The 24,566-nt window shown below is 42.3% G+C and overlaps 1 protein-coding gene across 10 annotated transcripts in view; it reads left to right on the top strand.

Moving 5' to 3' along the window:
• LOC132380236 (glutamate receptor ionotropic, NMDA 2C-like) overlaps nucleotides 1-24,566 on the top strand; it is a 350,379-nt gene that overhangs the window by 270,488 nt on the left and 55,325 nt on the right. For all 10 annotated transcript variants that reach the window (XM_059948958.1, XM_059948959.1, XM_059948952.1 and 7 more), the window contains exon 6: nucleotides 17,924-18,083. In XM_059948958.1, coding sequence (XP_059804941.1) covers nucleotides 17,924-18,083 — 160 coding nt within the window. The remainder of the gene's footprint in view (nucleotides 1-17,923; nucleotides 18,084-24,566) is intronic.

The following is a 24,566-nucleotide window of genomic DNA, read 5'->3' as shown; positions in this document are numbered from 1 at the left end:
TCTGGTATTTGGGAACTGTTATCACACAGGAATATGGGGTTTTGGAGATCTTGTATTCGGAACGTGTATTCACATGTGAATATGGGGAATTGGAGGTCTTGTATTTGGGAAGGGTATACAATCAGGGATATGGGGAATTGGAGATCTGTATTTGAAAAGTGTATTCACACGGTAATATGGGGAATTGGAGGTCTGTTATTTGGAACGAGTATTCTCACAGTAATATGGGGAATTAGTAGTCTGGTATTTCGGAAGTGTATTCGTACAGGAATACGGCGATTTGGCGGCCTGGTATTTGGAAAGTGTATTCACACGGAAATATGGGGAATTGGAGGTGTGGTATTTGCGAAGTGTATTCAATCAGGGAATATGCTGAATTGGATGCCTGGTATTTGGAAAGTGTATTCGCACCGGAATATGCGGAATTGGAGATCTGGTATTTGGAAAGTGTATTCACACAGGAATATGCGGAATTGGAGATCTGGTATTTGGAAAGTGTATTCACACTGGAATATGGGGAATTGGAGGTCTGGTATTTGGAAAGAGTATTCACACGGGAATATGTGGAGTTGTAGGTCTGGTACTTGGGAAGTGTATTCCATCAGGGATATGGTGAATTGGACATCTGGTATATGGAAAGTGTATTCTCACGTGAATATGGGGAATTCGAGGTCTTGTATTTGGAAAGTGATTTCACACGGGAATATGCTGAATTGGAGATCTGGCCTTTGGAAAGTGCATTCACACGGTATTGTGGGGAATTGGTGGTCTGCTATTTGGAAATTATATTCACACTGGAATATGGGGAATTGGAGGTCTGGTATTTGGAAAGTGAATTCACATGGGAATATGGGGAATTGGAGGTCTGGTATTGGGAAAGTGTATTCACACTGGAATATGGGGAATTGGAGGTCTGGTATTTAGAAAGTGAATTCAAGAGGGAATATGTGGAATTGGAGGTCTGGTATTTGGAAAGTGTATTCACATGGGAATAGGGGGAATTGGAGGTCTAGTATTTGGAAAGTGAATTCACACGGGAATACGGGGAATTGGATGTCTGGTACTTTTATAGAGTATTCACACCGGAATATGTGGAATTGGAGGTCTGGTATTTGGAAAGAGTATTCACACGGGAATATGGTGAATTAGAGGTCTGGTATTTGAAAGTACATTCACACGGAAATATGGGGAATTGGAAATCGTGTATTTAGGAAGAGTATTCCCAGAAAAATACAGGGAATTCGACGTGTGGTATTTGGAAAGTGTATTCACACGGAAATATGGGGAATTGGAAATAGTGTATTTAGGAATAGGTCTGGTATTTGGAAAGTGTATTCAATCAGGGATATGGGGAATTGGAGGTCTGGTATTTGGAAAGTGTATTCCCTCGGGAATATGTGGAATTATAGGTCTTGTATTTGGGAACTGTTATCACACAGGAATATGGGGTTTTGGAGATCTTGTATTCGGAAAGTGTATTCACATGTGAATATGGGGAATTGGAGGTCTTGTATTTGGGAAGAGTATACAATCAGGGATATGGGGAATTGGAGATCTGTATTTGAAAAGTGTATTCACACGGTAATATGGGGAATTGAAGGTCTGTTATTTGCAAAGAGTATTCTCACGGTAATATGGGGAATTAGTAGTCTGGTATTTCGGAAGTGTATTCATACAGGAATACGGCGATTTGGCGGCCTGGTATTTGGAAAGTGTACTCACACGGAAATATGGGGAATTGGAGGTGTGGTATTTGCGAGGTGTATTCAATCAGGGAATATGCTGAATTGGATGCCTGGTATTTGGAAAGTGTATTCGCACCGGAATATGCGGAATTGGAGATCTGGTATTTGGAAAGTGTATTCACACAGGAATATGCGGAATTGGAGATCTGGTATTTGGAAAGTGTATTCACACGGGAATATGTGGAGTTGTAGGTCTGGTACTTGGGAAGTGTATTCCATCAGAGATATGGTGAATTGGAGATCTGGTATATGGAAAGTGTATTCTCACGTGAATATGGGGAATTCGAGGTCTTGTATTTGGAAAGTGATTTCACACGGGAATGTGTTGAATTGGAGATCTGGCCTTTGGAAAGTGTATTCACACGGTATTGTGGGGAATTGGTGGTCTGCTATTTGGAAATTATATTCACACGGGAATATGGGGAGTTGGAGGTCTGATATTTGGAAAGTGTATTCAATCAGGGATATGGGGAGTTGGAGGTCTGGTATTTGGAAAGTGTATTCAATCAGGGATATGGGGTATTGGAGGTCTGGTATTTGGAAAGTGTATTCAATCAGGGATATGGGGAGTTGGAGGTCTGGTATTTGGAAAGTGTATTCAATCAGGGATATGGGGTATTGGAGGTCTGGTATCTGGAAAGTGTGTTCACATGGGAATATGGGGTATTGGAATTCTGGTATTTAGTAAGTGTATTCATACGGGAATATGAGGAATTGGAAGCCTGGTATTTGGGAAGTGTATTCACCTGGGAATAAGGGGAATTGGAAGTCGGGTATTTAGGAAGTGTATTTCCACAGAAATATAGGGAATTCCATGTGTGGTATTTGGAAAGTGTATTCATACAGGAAATATGTGTAATTGGAGGTCTGGTATTTGGAATGTGTATTCACACGGGAATATGTGGAATTGGAGGTCTAGTATTTGGAAAGTGTATTCAATCGGTAATATGGGGAATTGTAGGTCAGGAATTTTGAAGTTCTATTCATACAGGAATATGGGGAATTGGAGGTCTGGTATTTGGAAAGTGAATTCAAGCGGGAATATGTGGAATTGCAGGTCTGGTACTTGGAAAGTGTATTCACACGGGAATATGGGGAATTGGAGGTCTGGTATTTGGAAAGTGTATTCAATCAGGGATATGGGGAATTGGAGGTCTGGTATTTGGAAAGTGTATTCGATCAGGGATATGGGGAGTTGGAGGTCTGGTATTTGGAAAGTGTATTCAATCAGGGATATGGGGTATTGGAGGTCTGGTATCTGGAAAGTGTGTTCACATGGGAATATGGGGTATTGGAATTCTGGTATTTAGTAAGTGTATTCATACGGGAATATGAGGAATTGGAAGCCTGGTATTTGGGAAGTGTATTCACCTGGGAATAAGGGGAATTGGAAGTCGGGTATTTAGGAAGTGTATTTCCACAGAAATATAGGGAATTCCATGTGTGGTATTTGGAAAGTGTATTCATACAGGAAATATGTGTAATTGGAGGTCTGGTATTTGGAATGTGTATTCACACGGGAATATGTGGAATTGGAGGTCTAGTATTTGGAAAGTGTATTCAATCGGTAATATGGGGAATTGTAGGTCAGGAATTTTGAAGTTCTATTCATACAGGAATATGGGGAATTGGAGGTCTGGTATTTGGAAAGTGAATTCAAGCGGGAATATGTGGAATTGCAGGTCTGGTACTTGGAAAGTGTATTCACACGGGAATATGGGGAATTGGAGGTCTGGTATTTGGAAAGTGTATTCAATCAGGGATATGGGGAATTGGAGGTCTGGTATTTGGGAATATGTGGATTTATAGGTCTGGTATTTGGGAACTGTTATCACACAGTAATATGGGGTTTTTGGAGATCTGGTATTTGGAAAGTGTATTCACATGTGAATATGGGGAATTGGAGGTCTTGTATTTGGGAAGAGTATACAATCAGGGATATGGGGAATTGGAGATCTGTATTTGAAAAGTGTATTCATATAGGAGCATGGAGAATTGGAGGTCTGGTATTTGGAAAGTGTATTCACACGGTAATATGGGGAATTGGAGGTCTGGTATTTGGAAAGAGTATTCTCACGGTAATATGGGGAATTAGTAGTCTGGTATTTTGGAAGTGTATTCGTACAGGAATATGGCGATTTGGCGGTCTGTTATTTGGAAAGTATATTCACACGGAAATATGGGGAATTGGAAATCAGGTATTTGGAAAGTTTATTCTCATGGGAATATGGGGAATTTGTAGTCTGGTAGTTGAATAGCGAATTCACAGAGGAATATGGGGAATTGGATGTCTGGTATTTGGCAATTGTATTCACACAGAAATATGGGGAATTGGAGGTACGGTATTTGGAAAATGCATTCATACAGGGAATATAGGGAATTGGCTGTCTGGTCTTTTGAAAGTGTATTCACACGGAGATATGGGGAATTGGAGGTCTGGGATTTGTAAAGTATATCCATACAGGAACATGTGGAACTGGAGGTCTGGTATTTGGAAAGTGAATTCACACGGGAATATGGGTTATTGTAGGTCTGGTATTTGGAAAGTGTATTCATTCCGGAATATGGGGAATTTGAGGTCTGGTATTTTGAAAGTGCATTCACACTGGAATATCGGGAATTGGAGGTCTAGTATTTGGAAATTGATTTGTCACGGGAATATGGGGAGTTCGAGGATTGGTAGTTGGGAAGTGTATTCATGCAGGAATATGGGGCATTAGTGGTCTGGGATTTGGAAAGTGTGTTCATACAGGAATATGGGGAATTGCTGGTCTAGTATTTGGATATAGTATTCACTCGGCAATATGGGGAATTAGAAATCTGGTATTTGCAAAGTGTATTCATATAGGGAATATGCGGAATTGGATGTCTGGTATTTCGAAAGTGCATTCACACGGAGATATGGGTAATTGGAGGTCTGGTATTTTGAAAGTACATTCACACTGGAATATCGGGAATTGGAGGTCTAGTATTTGGAAAGTGATTTCACACGGGAATATGGGGAATTGAAGTTCTGGTATTTGGAAAGAGTATTTACACGGGAATATGTGGAATTGGAGGTCTTGTATTTGGAAAGTGTGTTCACACAGGAATATGGGGAGTTCGAGGATTGGTAGTTGGGAAGTGTATTCATGCAGGAATATGGGGCATTAGTGGTCTGGGATTTGGAAAGTGTGTTCATACAGGAATATGGGGAATTGGAGGTCTGGTATTTGGAAAGTGTATTCACATTGGAATATGGGGAATTGGAGGTCTAGTATTTGGAAAGTGATTTCACACGGGAATATGGGGAATTGGAGGTCTGGTATTTGGAAACAGAATTCACATGGAAATATGGGGAATTGGAAATCGGGTATTTAGGAAGTGTATTCCCAGAAAAATACGGGGAATTCGACGTGTGGCATTTGGAAAGTGTATTCACACGGATATATGGGGAATTGGAGATCTGGTATTTGGAAAGAGTATTCCCTCAGGAATATGTGGAATTGTAGGTCTGGTATTTGGGAAGTGTTATCACACAGGAATATTGGGAGTTGCAGGTCTGTTATTTGGAAAGTGAATTCACATGGGAATATGGGGAATTGGAGGTCTGGTATTTTGAAAGTACATTCACACTGGAATATCGGGAATTGGAGGTCTAGTATTTGGAAAGTGATTTCACACGGGAATATGGGGAATTGGAGTTCTGGTATTTGGAAAGAGTATTTACACGGGAATATGTGGAATTGGAGGTCTGGTATTTGGAAAGTGCGTTCACACAGGAATATGGGGAGTTCGAGGATTGGTAGTTGGGAAGTGTATTCATGCAGGAATATGGGGCATTAGTGGTCTGGGATTTGGAAAGTGTGTTCATACAGGAATATGGGGAATTGGAGGTCTGGTATTTGGAAAGTGTATTCACATGGGAATATGGGGAATTGGAGGTCTAGTATTTGGAAAGTGATTTCACACGGGAATATGGGGAATTGGAGGTCTGGTATTTGGAAACAGAATTCACATGGAAATATAGGGAATTGGAAATCGGGTATTTAGGAAGTGTATTCCCAGAAAAATACGGGGAATTCGACGTGTGGCATTTGGAAAGTGTATTCACACGGATATATGGGGAATTGGAGATCTGGTATTTGGAAAGAGTATTCCCTCAGGAATATGTGGAATTGTAGGTCTGGTATTTGGGAAGTGTTATCACACAGGAATATTGGGAGTTGCAAGTCTGTTATTTGGAAAGTGAATTCACATGGGAATATTGGGAATTGGAGGTCTGGTATTTTGAAAGTACATTCACACTGGAATATCGGGAATTGGAGGTCTAGTATTTGGAAAGTGATTTCACACGGGAATATGGGGAATTGGAGTTCTGGTATTTGGAAAGAGTATTTACACGGGAATATGTGGAATTGGAGGTCTGGTATTTGGAATGTGTGTTCACACAGGAATATGGGGAGTTCGAGGATTGGTAGTTGGGAAGTGTATTCATGCAGGAATATGGGGCATTAGTGGTCTGGGATTTGGAAAGTGTGTTCATACAGGAATATGGGGAATTGGAGGTCTGGTATTTGGAAAGTGTATTCACATGGGAATATGGGGAATTGGAGGTCTAGTATTTGGAAAGTGATTTCACACGGGAATATGGGGAATTGGAGGTCTGGTATTTGGAAACATAATTCACATGGAAATATGGGGAATTGGAAATCGGGTATTTAGGAAGTGTATTCCCAGAAAAATACGGGGAATTCAACGTGTGGCATTTGGAAAGTGTATTCACACGGATATATGGGGAATTGGAGATCTGGTATTTGGAAAGAATATTCCCTCAGGAATATGTGGAATTGTAGGTCTGGTATTTGGGAAGTGTTATCACACAGGAATATTGGGAGTTGCAGGTCTGTTATTTGGAAAGTGAATTCACATGGGAATATGGGGAATTGGAAGTCTGGTATTTGGAAAGTATATTCACACGTGTATATGCGGAATTGGAGGTCTGGTATTTGGAAAGTGTGTTCACACAGGAATATGGGGAGTTCGAGGATTGGTAGTTGGGAAGTGTATTCATGCAGGAATATGGGGCATTAGTGGTCTGGGATTTGGAAAGTGTGTTCATACAGGAATATGGGGAATTGGAGGTCTGGTATTTGGAAAGTGTATTCACATGGGAATATGGGGAATTGGAGGTCTAGTATTTGGAAAGTGATTTCACACGGGAATATGGGGAATTGGAGGTCTGGTATTTGGAAACAGAATTCACATGGAAATATGGGGAATTGGAAATCGGGTATTTAGGAAGTGTATTCCCAGAAAAATACGGGGAATTCGACGTGTGGCATTTGGAAAGTGTATTCACACGGATATATGGGGAATTGGAGATCTGGTATTTGGAAAGAGTATTCCCTCAGGAATATGTGGAATTGTAGGTCTGGTATTTGGGAAGTGTTATCACACAGGAACATTGGGAGTTGCAGGTCTGTTATTTGGAAAGTGAATTCACATGGGAATATGGGGAATTGGAGGTCTGGTATTTTGAAAGTACATTCACACTGGAATATCGGGAATTGGAGGTCTAGTATTTGGAAAGTGATTTCACACGGGAATATGGGGAATTGGAGTTCTGGTATTTGGAAAGAGTATTTACACGGGAATATGTGGAATTGGAGGTCTGGTATTTGGAAAGTGTGTTCACACAGGAATATGGGGAGTTCGAGGATTGGTAGTTGGGAAGTGTATTCATGCAGGAATATGGGGCATTAGTGGTCTGGGATTTGGAAAGTGTGTTCATACAGGAATATGGGGAATTGGAGGTCTGGTATTTGGAAAGTGTATTCACATGGGAATATGGGGAATTGGAGGTCTAGTATTTGGAAAGTGATTTCACACGGGAATATGGGGAATTGGAGGTCTGGTATTTGGAAACAGAATTCACATGGAAATATGGGGAATTGGAAATCGGGTATTTAGGAAGTGTATTCCCAGAAAAATACGGGGAATTCAACGTGTGGCATTTGGAAAGTGTATTCAATCGGTAATATGGGGAATTGTAGGTCAGGAATTTTGAAGTTCTATTCATACAGGAATATGGGGAATTGGAGGTCTGGTATTTGGAAAGTGAATTCAAGCGGGAATATGTGGAATTGCAGGTCTGGTACTTGGAAAGTGTATTCACACGGGAATATGGGGAATTGGAGGTCGGGTATTTGGAAAGTGTATTCCCTCGGGAATATGTGGATTTATAGGTCTGGTATTTGGGAACTGTTATCACACAGGAATATGGGGTTTTTGGAGATCTGGTATTTGGAAAGTGTATTCACATGTGAATATGGGGAATTGGAGGTCTTGTATTTGGGAAGAGTATACAATCAGGGATATGGGGAATTGGAGATCTGTATTTGAAAAGTGTATTCATACAGGAACATGGAGAATTGGAGGTCTGGTATTTGGAAACAGAATTCACATGGAAATATGGGGAATTGGAAATCGGGTATTTAGGAAGTGTATTCCCAGAAAAATACGGGGAATTCAACGTGTGGCATTTGGAAAGTGTATTCACACGGATATATGGGGAATTGGAGATCTGGTATTTGGAAAGAGTATTCCCTCAGGAATATGTGGAATTGTAGGTCTGGTATTTGGGAAGTGTTATCACACAGGAATATTGGGAGTTGCAGGTCTGTTATTTGGAAAGTGAATTCACATGGGAATATGGGGAATTGGAAGTCTGGTATTTGGAAAGTATATTCACACGTGTATATGCGGAATTGGAGGTCTGGTATTTGGAAAGTGTATTCAATCGGTAATATGGGGAATTGTAGGTCAGGAATTTTGAAGTTCTATTCATACAGGAATATGGGGAATTGGAGGTCTGGTATTTGGAAAGTGAATTCAAGCGGGAATATGTGGAATTGCAGGTCTGGTACTTGGAAAGTGTATTCACACGGAAATATGGGGAATTGGAGGTCTGGTATTTGGAAAGTGTATTCAATCAGGGATATGGGGAATTGGAGGTCTGGTATTTGGAAAGTGTATTCCCTCGGGAATATGTGGATTTATAGGTCTGGTATTTGGGAACTGTTATCACACAGGAATATGGGGTTTTTGGAGATCTGGTATTTGGAAAGTGTATTCACACGTGTATGTGCGGAATTGGAGGTCTGGTATTTGGAAAGTGTATTCAATCGGTAATATGGGGAATTGTAGGTCAGGAATTTTGAAGTTCTATTCATACAGGAATATGGGGAATTGGAGGTCTGGTATTTGGAAAGTGAATTCAAGCGGGAATATGTGGAATTGCAGGTCTGGTACTTGGAAAGTGTATTCACACGGGAATATGGGGAATTGGAGGTCTGGTATTTGGAAAGTGTATTCAATCAGGGATATGGGGAATTGGAGGTCTGGTATTTGGAAAGTGTATTCCCTCGGGAATATGTGGATTTATAGGTCTGGTATTTGGGAACTGTTATCACACAGGAATATGGGGTTTTTGGAGATCTGGTATTTGGAAAGTGTATTCACATGTGAATATGGGGAATTGGAGGTCTTGTATTTGGGAAGAGTATACAATCAGGGATATGGGGAATTGGAGATCTGTATTTGAAAAGTGTATTCATACAGGAACATGGAGAATTGGAGGTCTGGTATTTGGAAAGTGTATTCACACGGTAATATGGGGAATTGGAGGTCTGTTATTTGGAAAGAGTATTCTCACGGTAATATGGGGAATTAGCAGTCTGGTATTTCGGAAGTGTATTCATACAGGAATACGGCGATTTGGCGGCCTGGTATTTGGAAAGTGTATTCACACGGAAATATGGGGAATTGGAGGTGTGGTATTTGCGAAGTGTATTCAATCAGGGATATGGAGAATTGGATGTCTGGTATTTGGAAAGTGTATTCATACGGGAATATGCTGAATTGGATGCCTGGTATTTGGAAAGTGTATTCACACCGGAATATGCGGAATTGGAGATCTGGTATTTGGAAAGTGATTTCACACGGGAATATGCTGAATTGGAGATCTGGCCTTTGGAAAGTGTATTCACACGGTATTGTGGGGAATTGGTGGTCTGCTATTTGGAAATTATATTCACACGGGAATATGGGGAGTTGGAGGTCTGGTATTTGGAAAGTGTGTTCACATGGGAATAAGGGGAATTGGAAGTCGGGTATTTAGGAAGTGTATTCCCACAGAAATATAGGGAATTCCATGTGTGGTATTTGGAAAGTGTATTCATACAGGAAATATGTGGAATTGGAGGTGTGGTATTTGCGAAGTGTATTCAATCAGGGATATGGGGAATTGGATGTCTGGTATTTGGAAAGTGTATTCATACGGGAGTATGCTGAATTGGATGCAGGCATTTGGAAAGTGTATTCCCTCGGGAATATGTGGAATTGGAGATCTGGTATTTGGAAAGTGTATTCACACGGGAATATTGGGAATTGGAGGTCTGGTATTTGTAAAGTGTATTCACACGGGAATATGCGGAATTGGAGGTCTGGTATTTGGAAAGTGTATTCACATGGGAATGGGGGAATTGGAAGTCGGGTATTTAGTAAGTGTATTCATGTGGGAATATGAGGAATTGGAAGCCTGGTATTTGGGAAGTGTATTCAATCAGGGATTTGGGGAATTGGAGGTCTGGTATTTGGAAAGTGTATTCCCTCGGGAATATGTGGAATTATAGGTCTGGTATTTGGGAACTGTTATCACACAGGAATATGGGGTTTTGGAGATCTTGTATTCGGAAAGTGTATTCACATGTGAATATGGGGAATTGGAGGTCTTGTATTTGGGAAGAGTATACAATCACGGATATGGGGAATTGGAGATCTGTATTTGAAAAGTGTATTCATACAGGAACATGGAGAATTGGAGGTCTGGTATTTGGAAAGTGTATTCACACGGTAATATGGGGAATTGGAGGTCTGGTATTTGGAAAGAGTATTCTCACGGTAATATGGGGAATTAGTAGTCTGGTATTTTGGATGTGTATTCGTACAGGAATATGGCGATTTGGCGGTCTGTTATTTGGAAGGTGTATTCACACGGAAATATGGGGAATTGGAAATCGGGCATTTAGGAAGTATATTCCGAGAGAAATATGAGGAATTCGACCTGTGGTATTTGGAAAGAGTATTTATACAGGGAATATGTGGAATTGGAGGTCTTGTATTTGAAATGTGTATTCAATCAGGAATATGTTGAATTGGAGATCTGGCATTTGGAATGTGTGTTCACACGGGAATATGGGGAATTGGATGTCTGGCATTTGGAAAGTGTATTCCCTCTGGAATATGTGGAATTGTAGGTCTGGTATTTGGGAAGTGTTATCACACAGGATTATGGGGAGTTGGAGGTCTGGTATTTGGGAAGTGTATTCAATAAGGGGTATGGGGAATTGGAGATGTGGTATTTGAAATGTGTATTCGCACGGGAACATGGGGAATTGGATGTCTGGTATTTGGAAAGTGTATTCCCTGTGGAATTGTAGATCTGGTATTTGGGAAGTGTTGTCACAAAGGAATATGGGGAGTTGGTGGTCTGGTTTTTGGAAAGTGAATACACACGGGAATATGGGGAATTGGAGGCCTGGTATTTGGAAAGTGTATTCATACAGAAATTTTGGGAATTCGAGGTCTTGTATTTGGAAAGTGATTTCAGACGGGAATATGCTGAATTGGAGATCTGGTATTTGGAATGTGTATTCACACGGGAATATGTGGAATTGGATGTCTGGCCTTTGGAAAATGTATTCACACGGTATTATGGGGAATTGGAGGTCTGGTATTTGGAAAGTGTATTCAATCAGGGATATGGGGAATTGGAGGTCTGGTATTTTGAAAGTGCATTCACACTGGAATATCGGGAATTGGAGGTCTAGTATTTGGAAATTGATTTGTCACGGGAATATGGGGAATTGGAGGTCTGGTATTTGGAAAGTGTATTCACACAGGAATATGTGGAGTTCAAGGACTGGTATTTGGAAAGTGTATTCACACAGGAATATGTGGAGTTCAAGGACTGGTATTTGGAAAGTGTATTCACATGGGAATATGGGGAATTGCTGGTCTAGTATTTGGATAGAGTATTCACTCGGCAATATGGGGAATTAGAAATCTGGTATTTGCAAAGTGTATTCATATAGGGAATATGCGGAATTGGATGTCTGGTATTTCGAAAGTGCATTCACACGGAGATATGGGTAATTGGAGGTCTGGTATTTTGAAAGTACATTCACACTGGAATATCGGGAATTGGAGGTCTAGTATTTGGAAAGTGATTTCACACGGGAATATGGGGAATTGGAGTTCTGGTATTTGGAAAGAGTATTTACACGGGAATATGTGGAATTGGAGGTCTGGTATTTGGAAAGTGCGTTCACACAGGAATATGGGGAGTTCGAGGATTGGTAGTTGGGAAGTGTACTCATGCAGGAATATGGGGCATTAGTGGTCTGGGATTTGGAAAGTGTGTTCATACAGGAATATGGGGAATTGGAGGTCTGGTATTTGGAAAGTGTATTCACATTGGAATATGGGGAATTAGAGGTCTAGTATTTGGAAAGTGATTTCACACGGGAATATGGGGAATTGGAGGTCTGGTATTTGGAAACAGAATTCACATGGAAATATAGGGAATTGGAAATCGGGTATTTAGGAAGTGTATTCCCAGAAAAATACGGGGAATTCGACGTGTGGCATTTGGAAAGTGTATTCACACGGATATATGGGGAATTGGAGATCTGGTATTTGGAAAGAGTATTCCCTCAGGAATATGTGGAATTGTAGGTCTGGTATTTGGGAAGTGTTATCACACAGGAATATTGGGAGTTGCAAGTCTGTTATTTGGAAAGTGAATTCACATGGGAATATTGGGAATTGGAGGTCTGGTATTTTGAAAGTACATTCACACTGGAATATCGGGAATTGGAGGTCTAGTATTTGGAAAGTGATTTCACACGGGAATATGGGGAATTGGAGTTCTGGTATTTGGAAAGAGTATTTACACGGGAATATGTGGAATTGGAGGTCTGGTATTTGGAAAGTGTGTTCACACAGGAATATGGGGAGTTCGAGGATTGGTAGTTGGGAAGTGTATTCATGCAGGAATATGGGGCATTAGTGGTCTGGGATTTGGAAAGTGTGTTCATACAGGAATATGGGGAATTGGAGGTCTGGTATTTGGAAAGTGTATTCACATGGGAATATGGGGAATTGGAGGTCTGGTATTTGGGAAGTGTTATCACACAGGAATATTGGGAGTTGCAGGTCTGTTATTTGGAAAGTGAATTCACATGGGAATATGGGGAATTGGAAGTCTGGTATTTGGAAAGTATATTCACACGTGTATATGCGGAATTGGAGGTCTGGTATTTGGAAAGTGTATTCAATCGGTAATATGGGGAATTGTAGGTCAGGAATTTTGAAGTTCTATTCATACAGGAATATGGGGAATTGGAGGTCTGGTATTTGGAAAGTGAATTCAAGCGGGAATATGTGGAATTGCAGGTCTGGTACTTGGAAAGTGTATTCACACGGGAATATGGGGAATTGGAGGTCTGGTATTTGGAAAGTGTATTCAATCAGGGATATGGGGAATTGGAGGTCTGGTATTTGGAAAGTGTATTCCCTCGGGAATATGTGGATTTATAGGTCTGGTATTTGGGAACTGTTATCACACAGGAATATGGGGTTTTTGGAGATCTGGTATTTGGAAAGTGTATTCACATGTGAATATGGGGAATTGGAGGTCTTGTATTTGGGAAGTGTATACAATCAGGGATATGGGGAATTGGAGATCTGTATTTGAAAAGTGTATTCATACAGGAACATGGAGAATTGGAGGTCTGGTATTTGGAAAGTGTATTCACACGGTAATATGGGGAATTGGAGGTCTGTTATTTGGAAAGAGTATTCTCATGGTAATATGGGGAATTAGCAGTCTGGTATTTCGGAAGTGTATTCATACAGGAATACGGCGATTTGGCGGCCTGGTATTTGGAAAGTGTATTCACACGGAAATATGGGGAATTGGAGGTGTGGTATTTGCGAAGTGTATTCAATCAGGGATATGGAGAATTGGATGTCTGGTATTTGGAAAGTGTATTCATACGGGAATATGCTGAATTGGATGCCTGGTATTTGGAAAGTGTATTCACACCGGAATATGCGGAATTGGAGATCTGGTATTTGGAAAGTGATTTCACACGGGAATATGCTGAATTGGAGATCTGGCCTTTGGAAAGTGTATTCACACGGTATTGTGGGGAATCGGTGGTCTGCTATTTGGAAATTATATTCACACGGGAATATGGGGAGTTGGAGGTCTGGTATTTGGAAAGTGTGTCCACATGGGAATAAGGGGAATTGGAAGTCGGGTATTTAGGAAGTGTATTCCCACAGAAATATAGGGAATTCCATGTGTGGTATTTGGAAAGTGTATTCATACAGGAAATATGTGGAATTGGAGGTGTGGTATTTGCGAAGTGTATTCAATCAGGGATATGGGGAATTGGATGTCTGGTATTTGGAAAGTGTATTCATACGGGAATATGCTGAATTGGATGCAGGCATTTGGAAAGTGTATTCCCTCGGGAATATGTGGAATTGGAGATCTGGTATTTGTAAAGTGTATTCACACGGGAATATGCGGAATTGGAGGTCTGGTATTTGGAAAGTGTATTCACACGGGAATATGCGGAATTGGAGGTCTGGTATTTGGAAAGTGTATTCACACGGGAATATGGGGAGTTGGAGGTCTAGTATTTGTAATGTGTATTCACACAGGAATATGCGGAATTGGAGGTCTGGTATTTGGAAAGTGTATTCAATCAGGGATATGGGAAATTGGAGGTCTGGCATTTGGAAAGTGTATTCAATCAGGGATATGGGGAATTGGAGGTCTGGTATTTGGAAAGTGTATTCAATCAGGGATATGGGGAATTGGAGGTCTGGTATTTGGAAAGTGTATTCAATCAGGGATTTGGGGAATTGGAGGTCTGGTATTTGGGAACTGTTATCACACAGGAATATGGGGTTTTGGAGATCTTGTATTCGGAAAGTGTATTCACATGTGAATATGGGGAATTGGAGGTCTTGTATTTGGGAAGAGTATACAATCAGGGATATGGGGAATTGGAGATCTGTATTTGAAAAGTGTATTCATACAGGAACATGGAGAATTGGAGGTCTGATATTTGGAAAGTGTATTCACACGGTAATATGGGGAATTGGAGGTCTGGTATTTGGAAAGAGTATTCTCACGGTAATATGGGGAATTAGTAGTCTGGTATTTTGGATGTGTATTCGTACAGGAATATGGCGATTTGGCGGTCTGTTATTTGGAAAGTGTATTCACACGGAAATATGGGGAATTGGAAATCGGGCATTTAGGAAGTATATTCCAAGAGAAATATGAGGAATTCGACCTGTGGTATTTGGAAAGAGTATTTATACAGGGAATATGTGGAATTGGAGGTCTGGTATTTGAAATGTGTATTCAATCAGGAATATGTTGAATTGGAGATCTGGCATTTGGAATGTGTGTTCACACGGGAATATGGGGAATTGGATGTCTGGCATTTGGAAAGTGTATTCCCTCTGGAATATGTGGAATTGTAGGTCTGGTATTTGGGAAGTGTTATCACACAGGATTATGGGGAGTTGGAGGTCTGGTATTTGCAATGTGTATTCACACGGCAATATGTGGAATTGGAGGCCTGGTATTTGGGAAGTGTATTCAAGAAGGGGTATGGGGAATTGGAGATGTGGTATTTGAAATGTGTATTTGCACGGGAATATGGGGAATTGGATGTCTGGTATTTGGAAAGTGTATTCCCTGTGGAATATGTGGAATTGTAGATCTGGTATTTGGGAAGTGTTGTCACAAAGGAATATGGGGAGTTGGTGGTCTGGTTTTTGGAAAGTGAATACACACGGGAATATGGGGAATTGGAGGCCTGGTATTTGGAAAGTGTATTCATACAGAAATTTTGGGAATTTGAGGTCTTGTATTTGGAAAGTGATTTCAGACGGGAATATGCTGAATTGGAGATCTGGTATTTGGAATGTGTATTCACACGGGAATATGTGGAATTGGATGTCTGGCCTTTGGAAAATGTATTCACACGGTATTATGGGGAATTGGAGGGCTGGTATTTGGAAATTATATTCACATGGGAATATGGGGAGTTGGAGGTCTGGTATTTGGAAAGTGTGTTCACATGGGAATATGGGGAATTGGAAGTCTGGTATTTGGGAAATGTATTCACATGGGAATAAGGGGAATTGGAAGTCGGGTATTTAGGACGTGTATTCCCACAGAAATATAGGGAATTCGATGTGTGGTATTTGGAAAGTGTATTCATACAGGGAAAATGTGGAATTGGAGATCTGGTATTTGGAAAGTATATTCATGCAGGAATATGGGGAATTGCAGATATGGTATTTGGAAAGAGTATTCACACGGGAATATGTGGAGTTGGAGGTCTGGTATTTGGAAAGTGTATTCACACAGGAATATGGGGAATTGGAGGTCTGCTATTTGGAAAGTGAATTCGCACGGGAATACAGGGAATTGCGGGTTTGGTAGTTGGAAAGTGTTTTCATACGGGAATATGGGGAATTGGAGGTCTGGTATTTGCAAAGTGTATTCACACAGGAATATGGGGAATTGTTAGTCTGGTATTTGCAAAGTATATTTACACAGGAATATGGGGAATTGGGGGTCTGGTATTTGGAAAGTGCATTCATACATGGATGTCTGGTATTTGGTAATACGTGGGATGAAGGACAGCTATTGTTGAAATTCGGATTGACATCCTCGGATTGAGGATGTGAGCTGGTGGCACCTCAGGTCAGTGAGTCATTGGTGCATGCGGGCAAGGGGCAAGAAGGCTGGTGACTCCTAGATATGTGAGTGGGTCACATTTCCAGGCCAAGTGTTCAGGGTCCCAGTTATCGGAGAGTCTAGAGTTTTGAGACCTGGAGTGTTTGACCTTCATTGAGGCTCCTCATTCATTGTTATTGAGAGCCCTGGGTTGATATCAAAGATTAAATCCTGAAGCTCGATTGGAAGTCCAGAAGTCAAGACCTAATGACAGGTCCCCTGCGTCTGTGAGTCTGCAGATCAGCTGGGGAAGTTGAAGTCCTAGTGTCTGTGAGTCCATGAGAGGTGACTGGAGATGACCTTTCCTTCGGTTGGTGGACTGTCTGTGTGAGTGCCTGCATGGGTGGGAGGAACGTCTGGGTACACGCTGAGCATGCTGTGTTGGTACTGCAGTGTGGCAACACTTGTGGCTTGATGGCCAGCGCATCTGTAGGTCGTGTTGGTCGTTAAAGCAAACAGCACATTTCACTGAATGGTTTGACATACATCCGATAAAAAAAATGAATCTGAATCTCGATGGAAGTCTTTGTCATATGTAATGATGGAATAAATGGCTGAAAGAATGCAACTAGGGGAGTGCCTCAAGGATCAGATCTTGGCCTCAATTATTTACTATTGGTATTAATGACCTGGAAGAATCAGCAGTGTGTGGAGTGTCCAGCTTTGCTGATGACTGGAGACATGGATTGTGCAGCTGGGAGTGGGACAGTGTAAACTCTAAATGGAGTTCAGTACAGGAAAGTTTGAGGTGGTCCAGTTTAGTAGGAGAAATCAAAAGTCAGACTATTATCTAAATTGAGAGATATTGCAAATAAATAGAGTAGAGAGGGTTCCAGGGATTCTCGTACACAAATTATAAAATAATAGCTTGCAGCTACAGTCAGGTCAGTTTCCTTAAGCAACTACCTTCAGCTGTTTCTCCAATGACCAGATTTATGATATGAACTGTGAGCATAAGAAGTGAATTCAAGCCATGAAACTAAATCCCAGGGCAGATTAAACGATCAGCTTCTCTCCGCTGCTATCACACAATCTGCACTGCAGGCTTCCCCTTCCAAACCCATGTCTCCAACTACTAAGAAGGGGAGCTCAGGTGCACTGCCCCCTGCAGTTCCACACCTACATGCACAAGGCGTTAACTGGGAAATATATTGCACCTTTACCAGAAAATCTGGAACGGTTTAAGAAATGTTAATCTTTACAATGGACAATAATATTCCAGATCTGAAAAAAGTCTCATGCTTATTTTCGTTTTAACTTGTGTTACAGTGCACCCTTTCTCTCTCTGCTTATTTTCCAGCATTGCTGATGGATACACCAAGTTGTGTTGTAAAGGATTCTGCATTGACATACTAAAGAAACTCGCCAAAACAGTGAAGTTTTCCTATGACCTATACCTTGTGACCAATGGAAAGCATGGAAAGTTTGTGCAAGGGACGTGGAACGGAATGATTGGCGAGGTACCGAGTCAGCAGTCTCACATGTATGTTCTTTGATGAAACCAGTAGCTTGCAGCTGATAGGTGGGATAGCGCATGCTCAGGGGAGGAGTTAGGTATGGGCTGTAGTGTTGAGAAGCTTCAGGTATCTTGACTCAAAAAAGCCAGGTAGTGTGGGGTTGAGGGTGTGTGGGGCGAGGAGAACCATTACATTGAACACCAATAATCCATCATCCTGGTGTTCCTCACAGTTCAGCACGTGATTCGTCCGTTGGTTTGTGAAAGGTTAGAATGACAGGTGAATGCATGATATGTCGTACGTGTCTGAGTACACAGTGATGTCATATCATGTAATCATCACTCACAGGAAATTGGAGCAAAAACCTGGGAGTGTTAGAGACCGAACACTGGATATACTCGAGTCATCTGTGAGGGGAGAGATGGAACCAAACTGTTCTACAGGACAGCCAGGGGGAGGAGCGCAGTTTTCAGTCATGGAGAAGGAGGAGGTTGACAGAACGTCAGTGACCAAAGTCAACAAGGTTACACATTTTTAAAAAGCACCATTTGGAGACAGAAGGAATTAAAGAAACTAATTGAAACAGATAAGAACGGACACACCTGTGGAGGAAGCGAAAAGGGATGGTTACCTGAAATAGTTAAATTCTGTGTGGTCTAAGAGAACAAATGATTCAGTTGAACTTGTTAGGCACAGAACATTTGCTGTGGCATGCAGTTCAGTGATGTCCATGGAGGTGGCAGTCAAGGATGCTGGGGAATTCTGTCCCGTGTCAGTCACAAAATGAACAATATGTTACAACTGTGAAAGTCGAGAGGTAAGCTTATTATTGTGTAACTGCAAGTAAAGAATCATTGTTACTGATGTGCCTGCCTTCATTCTCTAACAGGTGTTGTTATAAAGAATTGGAATGTTATTTGTAACTAAAGTAAGCCAACATGACAGTGAAGTGAAACACCAGGAAGAGGTGCAGTCCTCAGATCAGCTCCAGCATGGAGGTTCCCGTAAGCAGTCACTGTGGCTGGGAGACATTAGGGTTTCAAGGTTACAGTCTTGATTGACAGGAAGTGATTGGAGATGTGGACCAACAGATCAATACAATGTTTCATTACAGGAAAGATTCATTTGACAAGTAGTTTGGTTTTTAGGAAAGGTCGAGGGAGGTACTATGCCTAGTATACCACAATGAGCAGAGTCTTGAATTTCTCACTCACTGGGTAACCAGTGGTAAATGTAAAAGATTGAGTAATGAGAGCAGAAGCTGGTTGGACTGCTCTGTTCAGATTACCACATAAATCATCTGATGTTCTGGTTGAAGTTGGTTCCATGTTGTAACTTGTAGATGTAGATATTACAGGAACAGCCACTGAGATTACTCAAGCAACTCAGAATGTGATCTTGAAATTTCTGCTTGTCTGACCTGAATTATTTTAAGATTGTGACTCCAGATTCTAAACGGCCGAGACAAGAGACATCATCCCAGCACCTAGCCTTTCAAGCCTCATTAGAAATTTGTAAGACCAGCCTACTTAATCTCTACTTACACAACAGACTAGAGAAAATAGATTCCACTGAGAGACCTAATGTCAGCAAGGAGAGGCATAAAAGCAGAATTAGGCCTTCCATCACAGCTGATTTATTATCCCTCCCAACCTCAACCCCTGCCTTCACCCAATGAAGTACCACACACGAGGCTGCTTAACAAGCTACGAGTCCACGATATTCTAGCATGGGTAAAGCAGTGGCTGATTGGCAAGAAGCAAAGAGTGGGAGTGAAGGGAACCTTTTCCAGTTGACTGCTGGTGACTAGTAGTGTTCCACGGGGTCTGTGTTGGGACCAATTCTTTTTACATTATATGTCAATAATTTGAATGATGAAATTGATGGCTTTGTAGCAAAATTTGCAAACGATATAAAGATAGATGGAGGGGAAGGTAGCTTTGGGAAAGTAGAGAGGCTACAGAAGGACTTAGACAGATTAGGTGAATGGGCAAAGAAATGGCAGATGGAATAGTGTCTGGAAATGTATGGTCATGTAGTTTGGTAGAAGAAATGAAAGGGTTGACTATTTTCTAAATGGAGAGAGAATAAAAAAATCTGAAGCACAAAGGGACTTGGGAGTCCTTGTGCAGGATTACCTGGAGGTTAATTTGCAGGTTGAGTTGGTGGTGAGGAAGGCAAATGCAATGTTAGCATTCATTTCAAGAGACCTAGAATATAAAAGCAGGGATGTAATGTTGAGACTTTATAAAGCACTGGTGAGGCCTCACTTGGAGTATTGTGAGCAGTTTTGGGTCCCTTATCTCAGAAAGGATGTGCTGAAACCGGAGAAGGTTCAAAGGTGGTTCATGAAAATAATTCCAGGATTAAAGGCTTTACATATGGAGAGTGTTTGATGGCTCTGGGCTTATATTCACTAGAATTCAGAAGAATGAGAGGTGACCTCATTGAAACCTTTTGAACAGTGAAAAGCCTTGATAGGGTGCATGTGGAGAGGATGTTTCCTGTGTTGGGAGAGTCTAAGACCAGAGGACACAGATAGAGTGGATGTGGAGAGGATGTTTCCTGTGTTGGGAGAGTCTAAGACCAGAGGACACAGATAGAGTGCATGTGGAGAGGATGTTTCCTGTGTTGGGAGAGTCTAAGACCAGAGGACACAGATAGAGTGGATGTGGAGAGGATGTTTCCTATAGTGGGAGAGTCTACGACCAGTAGACACAGATAGAGTGGATGTGGAGAGGATGTTTCCAATAGTGGGAGAGTCTAAGACCAGTGGACAGAGATAGAGTGGATGTGGAGAGTAGGTTTCCTGTGCTGGGGGAGTCTAAGACAAGAGGACACAGATAGAGTGGATGTGGAGAGGATGTTTCCTGTGGTGGGAGAGTTTAAGACCAGAGGACACAGATAGAGTGGATGTGGAGAGGATGTTTCCTGTGGTGGGAGAGTCTAAGACCAGAGGACACAGATAGAGTGGATGTGGAGAGGATGTTTCCTATAGTGGGAGAGTCTAAGACCAGTGGACAGAGATAGAGTGGATGTGGAGAGTATGTTTCCAGTGGTGGGAGAGTCTAAGACCAGAGGACACAGATAGAGTGGATGTGGAGAGGATGTTTCCAGTGGTAGGAGAGTCTAAGACCAGTGGACACAGATACAGTGGATGTGGAGAGGATGTTTCCTGTGGTGGGAGAGTCTAAGACCAGAGGACACAGATAGAGTGGATGTGGAGAGGATGTTTCCTGTGGTGGGAGAGTCTTAGAGCAGAGGACACAGATAGAGTGGATGTGGAGAGGATGTTTCCTGTGGTGGGAGAGTTTAAGACCAGAGGACACAGATAGAGTGGATGTGGAGAGGATGTTTCCTGTGGTGGGAGAGTCTAAGACCAGAGGACACAGAAAGAGTGGATGTGGAGAGTATGTTTCCTGTGGTGGGAGAGTCTAAGACCAGAGGACACAGATAGAGTGGATGTGGAGAGGATGTTTCCTATAGTGGGAGAGTCTAAGACCAGTGGACAGAGATAGAGTGGATGTGGAGAGTATGTTTCCTATAGTGGGAGAGTCTAAGACCAGAGGACACAGATAGAGTGGATGTGGAGAGTATGTTTCCTATAGTGGGAGAGTCTAAGACCAGAGGACACAGATAGAGTGGATGTGGAGAGTATGTTTCCTATAGTGGGAGAGTCTAAGACCAGTGGACACAGATAGAGTGGATGTGGAGAGGATGTTTCCAGTGGTGGGAGAGTCTAAGACCAGAGGACAGATAGAGTGGATGTGGAGAGGATGTTTCCAGTGGTGGGAGAGTCTAAGACCAGAGGACACAGATAGAGTAGATGTGGAGAGTATGTTTCCTGTGGTGGGAGGGTCTAAGACCAGAGGACACAGATAGAGTGGATGTGGAGAGGATGTTTCCTGTGGTGGGAGAGTCTAAGACCAGAGGACACAGATAGAGTGGATGTGGAGAGGATGTTTCCAGTGGTGGGAGAGTCTAAGACCAGAGGACACAGATAGAGTGGATGTGGAGAGGATGTTTCCTATAGTGGGAGAGTCTAAGACCAGTGGACACAGATAGAGTGGATGTGGAGAGGATGTTTCCTGTGGTGGGAGTGTCTAAGACCAGAGCACACAGATAGAGTGGATGTGGAGAGGATGTTTCCTGTGTTGGGGGAGTCTAAGACCAGTGGACACAGATAGAGTGGATGTGGAAAGTATGTTTCCTGTGGTGGGGGAGTCTAAGACCAGAGGACACAGATAGAGTGGATGTGGAGAGGATGTTTCCTGTGGTGGGGGAGTCTAAGACCAGAGGACACAGATAGAGTGGATGTGGAGAGGATGTCTCCTATGGTGGAGAGTCTAAGACCAGAGGACACAGACAGAGTGGATGTGGAGAGTATGTTTCCTGTGGTGGGGGAGTCTAAGACCAGAGGACACAGATAGAGTGGATGTGGAGAGGATGTTTCCTGTAGTGGGGGAGTCTAAGACCAGAGGACACAGATAGAGTGGATGTGGAGAGTATGTTTCCTGTGGTGGGGGAGTCTAAGACCAGAGGACACAGATAGAGTGGATGTGGAGAGGATGTTTCCTGTGGTGGGAGAGTCTAAGACCAGAGGACACAGATAGATTGGATGTGGAGAGGATGTTTCTGTGGTGGGAGGGTCTAAGACCAGTGGACAGAGATTTGGAATAGAAGAGTGTCCTTTTCGCGATGAGGAGGAATTTCTTCAGCCAGTGGTGAACTGTGGAATTCGTTGCCACAGGCGGCTGAGGTTACGTCTTTCTATATTTAAGGGAGAGGTTGATAGATTTTTGAATGGTCAGGGCATGAAGGGAGACTAAAGGAAGGCAGGAGATTGGGGAACAAAAATGGATCAGCCATGATGAAATGACGAAGAAGACTCGATGGGCCAAATGGCCTAACTCTGCTCCTGTGTCTTATGGTTAGCTTTCACACCCTTACTAATCAAGAACCTATCAAATTCCACTGTCCAACGAGTTTACTTCCACATAGATTTCCACAGATTCACCACCATCTGGCAAAAGAAGTTCCTCTTGAACTCTGTTCTAAAGGGACATTCCTGAGGTTGCACTATCTAGTCCTAGACTCCCGCACTATAGGAAACATAGAAAACCTACAGCACAATACTGGCCCTTTCGCCCACAACGTTGTGTCGAGCATGTCCTTACCTTAGAAATTACTAGGCTTACCTATAGCCCTCTATTTTACTAAGCTCCATGTACCTGTCCAAAGGCCTCTTAAAAGACCCTATCGTATCCACCTCCACCACCATTGCCGGCAGCCCATTCCATGCACTCCCCACTCTGAGTAAAAAAAACTTACCCCTGTCATCTCCTCTGTACCTACTCCCCAGCACCTTAAACCTGTGTCCTCTTGTGGCAGCCATTTCAACCCTGGGAAAATGACTATCCACGCGATCAAAGCCTCTCATCATCTTGAACACCTCTGTCAGGTTGCCTCTCATCCTCCATTGCTCCAAGGAGAAAAGCATGCCTTTCTGTCTGGGCCTTTCAGTATTCAATAGGTTTCTATGTGATTCCCCCTCATTTTTCTCAACTCCAGTGTGTACAAGCCCCAGCCATTAAATACTCCCTGCACTTCAACCCTTTCATTCCCAGAATCATTCTCATGAACCTGCTCTGGATCCTCTCCAACGCCAACACATCCTGTGGCATGTCGAGTACCAGGTGAATTGTGAAGCCTTTGGGGTAACTGCATCTGTGTCTTTGCTGTTGCCTCTTTCATGCTTGAGTTCCCAGTGGTGGGTGCTGACACTTTTTTTTGCCGGTGGGGAGGGTTGGGGGGTCGTTGCTCACTGATGCTTACACGTGGTAGGGAGGGGACCTGGGGGTGGCTGTGGGGTTCTAACATTTAACTGTCATTCATTCTTTGGGGCACTCCTCTGTTTTCGTGGAAAAAGCATTTCAGGATGTATATTGTATACATTTCTCTGAAATTAAATGTACCTTTGAAACCTTTGTTAGATAAAGGGCCCTAAACTGCTCACATTGCTCCTTACTTGAAGGCCTTTTCAGTGTCTTATAAAGCCTCAGGGTTACATGCTCGCTTTTATATCCTAGCCCTCTCTAAACGAGTTGCATTTACCTTCCATACCACCAGCTCAGCCCGCAAGTTAACCCTTAGGGACCAAAACACTGGTACTCCTATGTTCCTCTTACCTTCACTTTCCGAATTTGCTTCCTGTTTAGGAAATAGGCTACGCTTCTATCCTTTCTAACACCATGCACTTTCCGACTTTGTATTCCATCTGCCACTTCTTTATCCATTTTTTAATCTGCTTAATTCATCCGTAGACTCTCTGCTTTCTCAACAGTATCTGCCCTTCCACTTATCGTTGTATCATCCACAAACTTGGCCTCAAAGCCATCAATTCCGTCATTCAAGTGTTTGACATATAATGTGAAAACAGCAGTCCCAACATCAACTCCTGCACTAGTCTCTAGCAGCCAACCAGTA

This window comes from Hypanus sabinus, chromosome 23 (assembly GCF_030144855.1).
Source record: "Hypanus sabinus isolate sHypSab1 chromosome 23, sHypSab1.hap1, whole genome shotgun sequence".
NCBI classification, from domain to species: Eukaryota; Metazoa; Chordata; class Chondrichthyes; order Myliobatiformes; family Dasyatidae; genus Hypanus; species Hypanus sabinus.
This window is presented reverse-complemented; position numbering and strand designations above follow the sequence as displayed.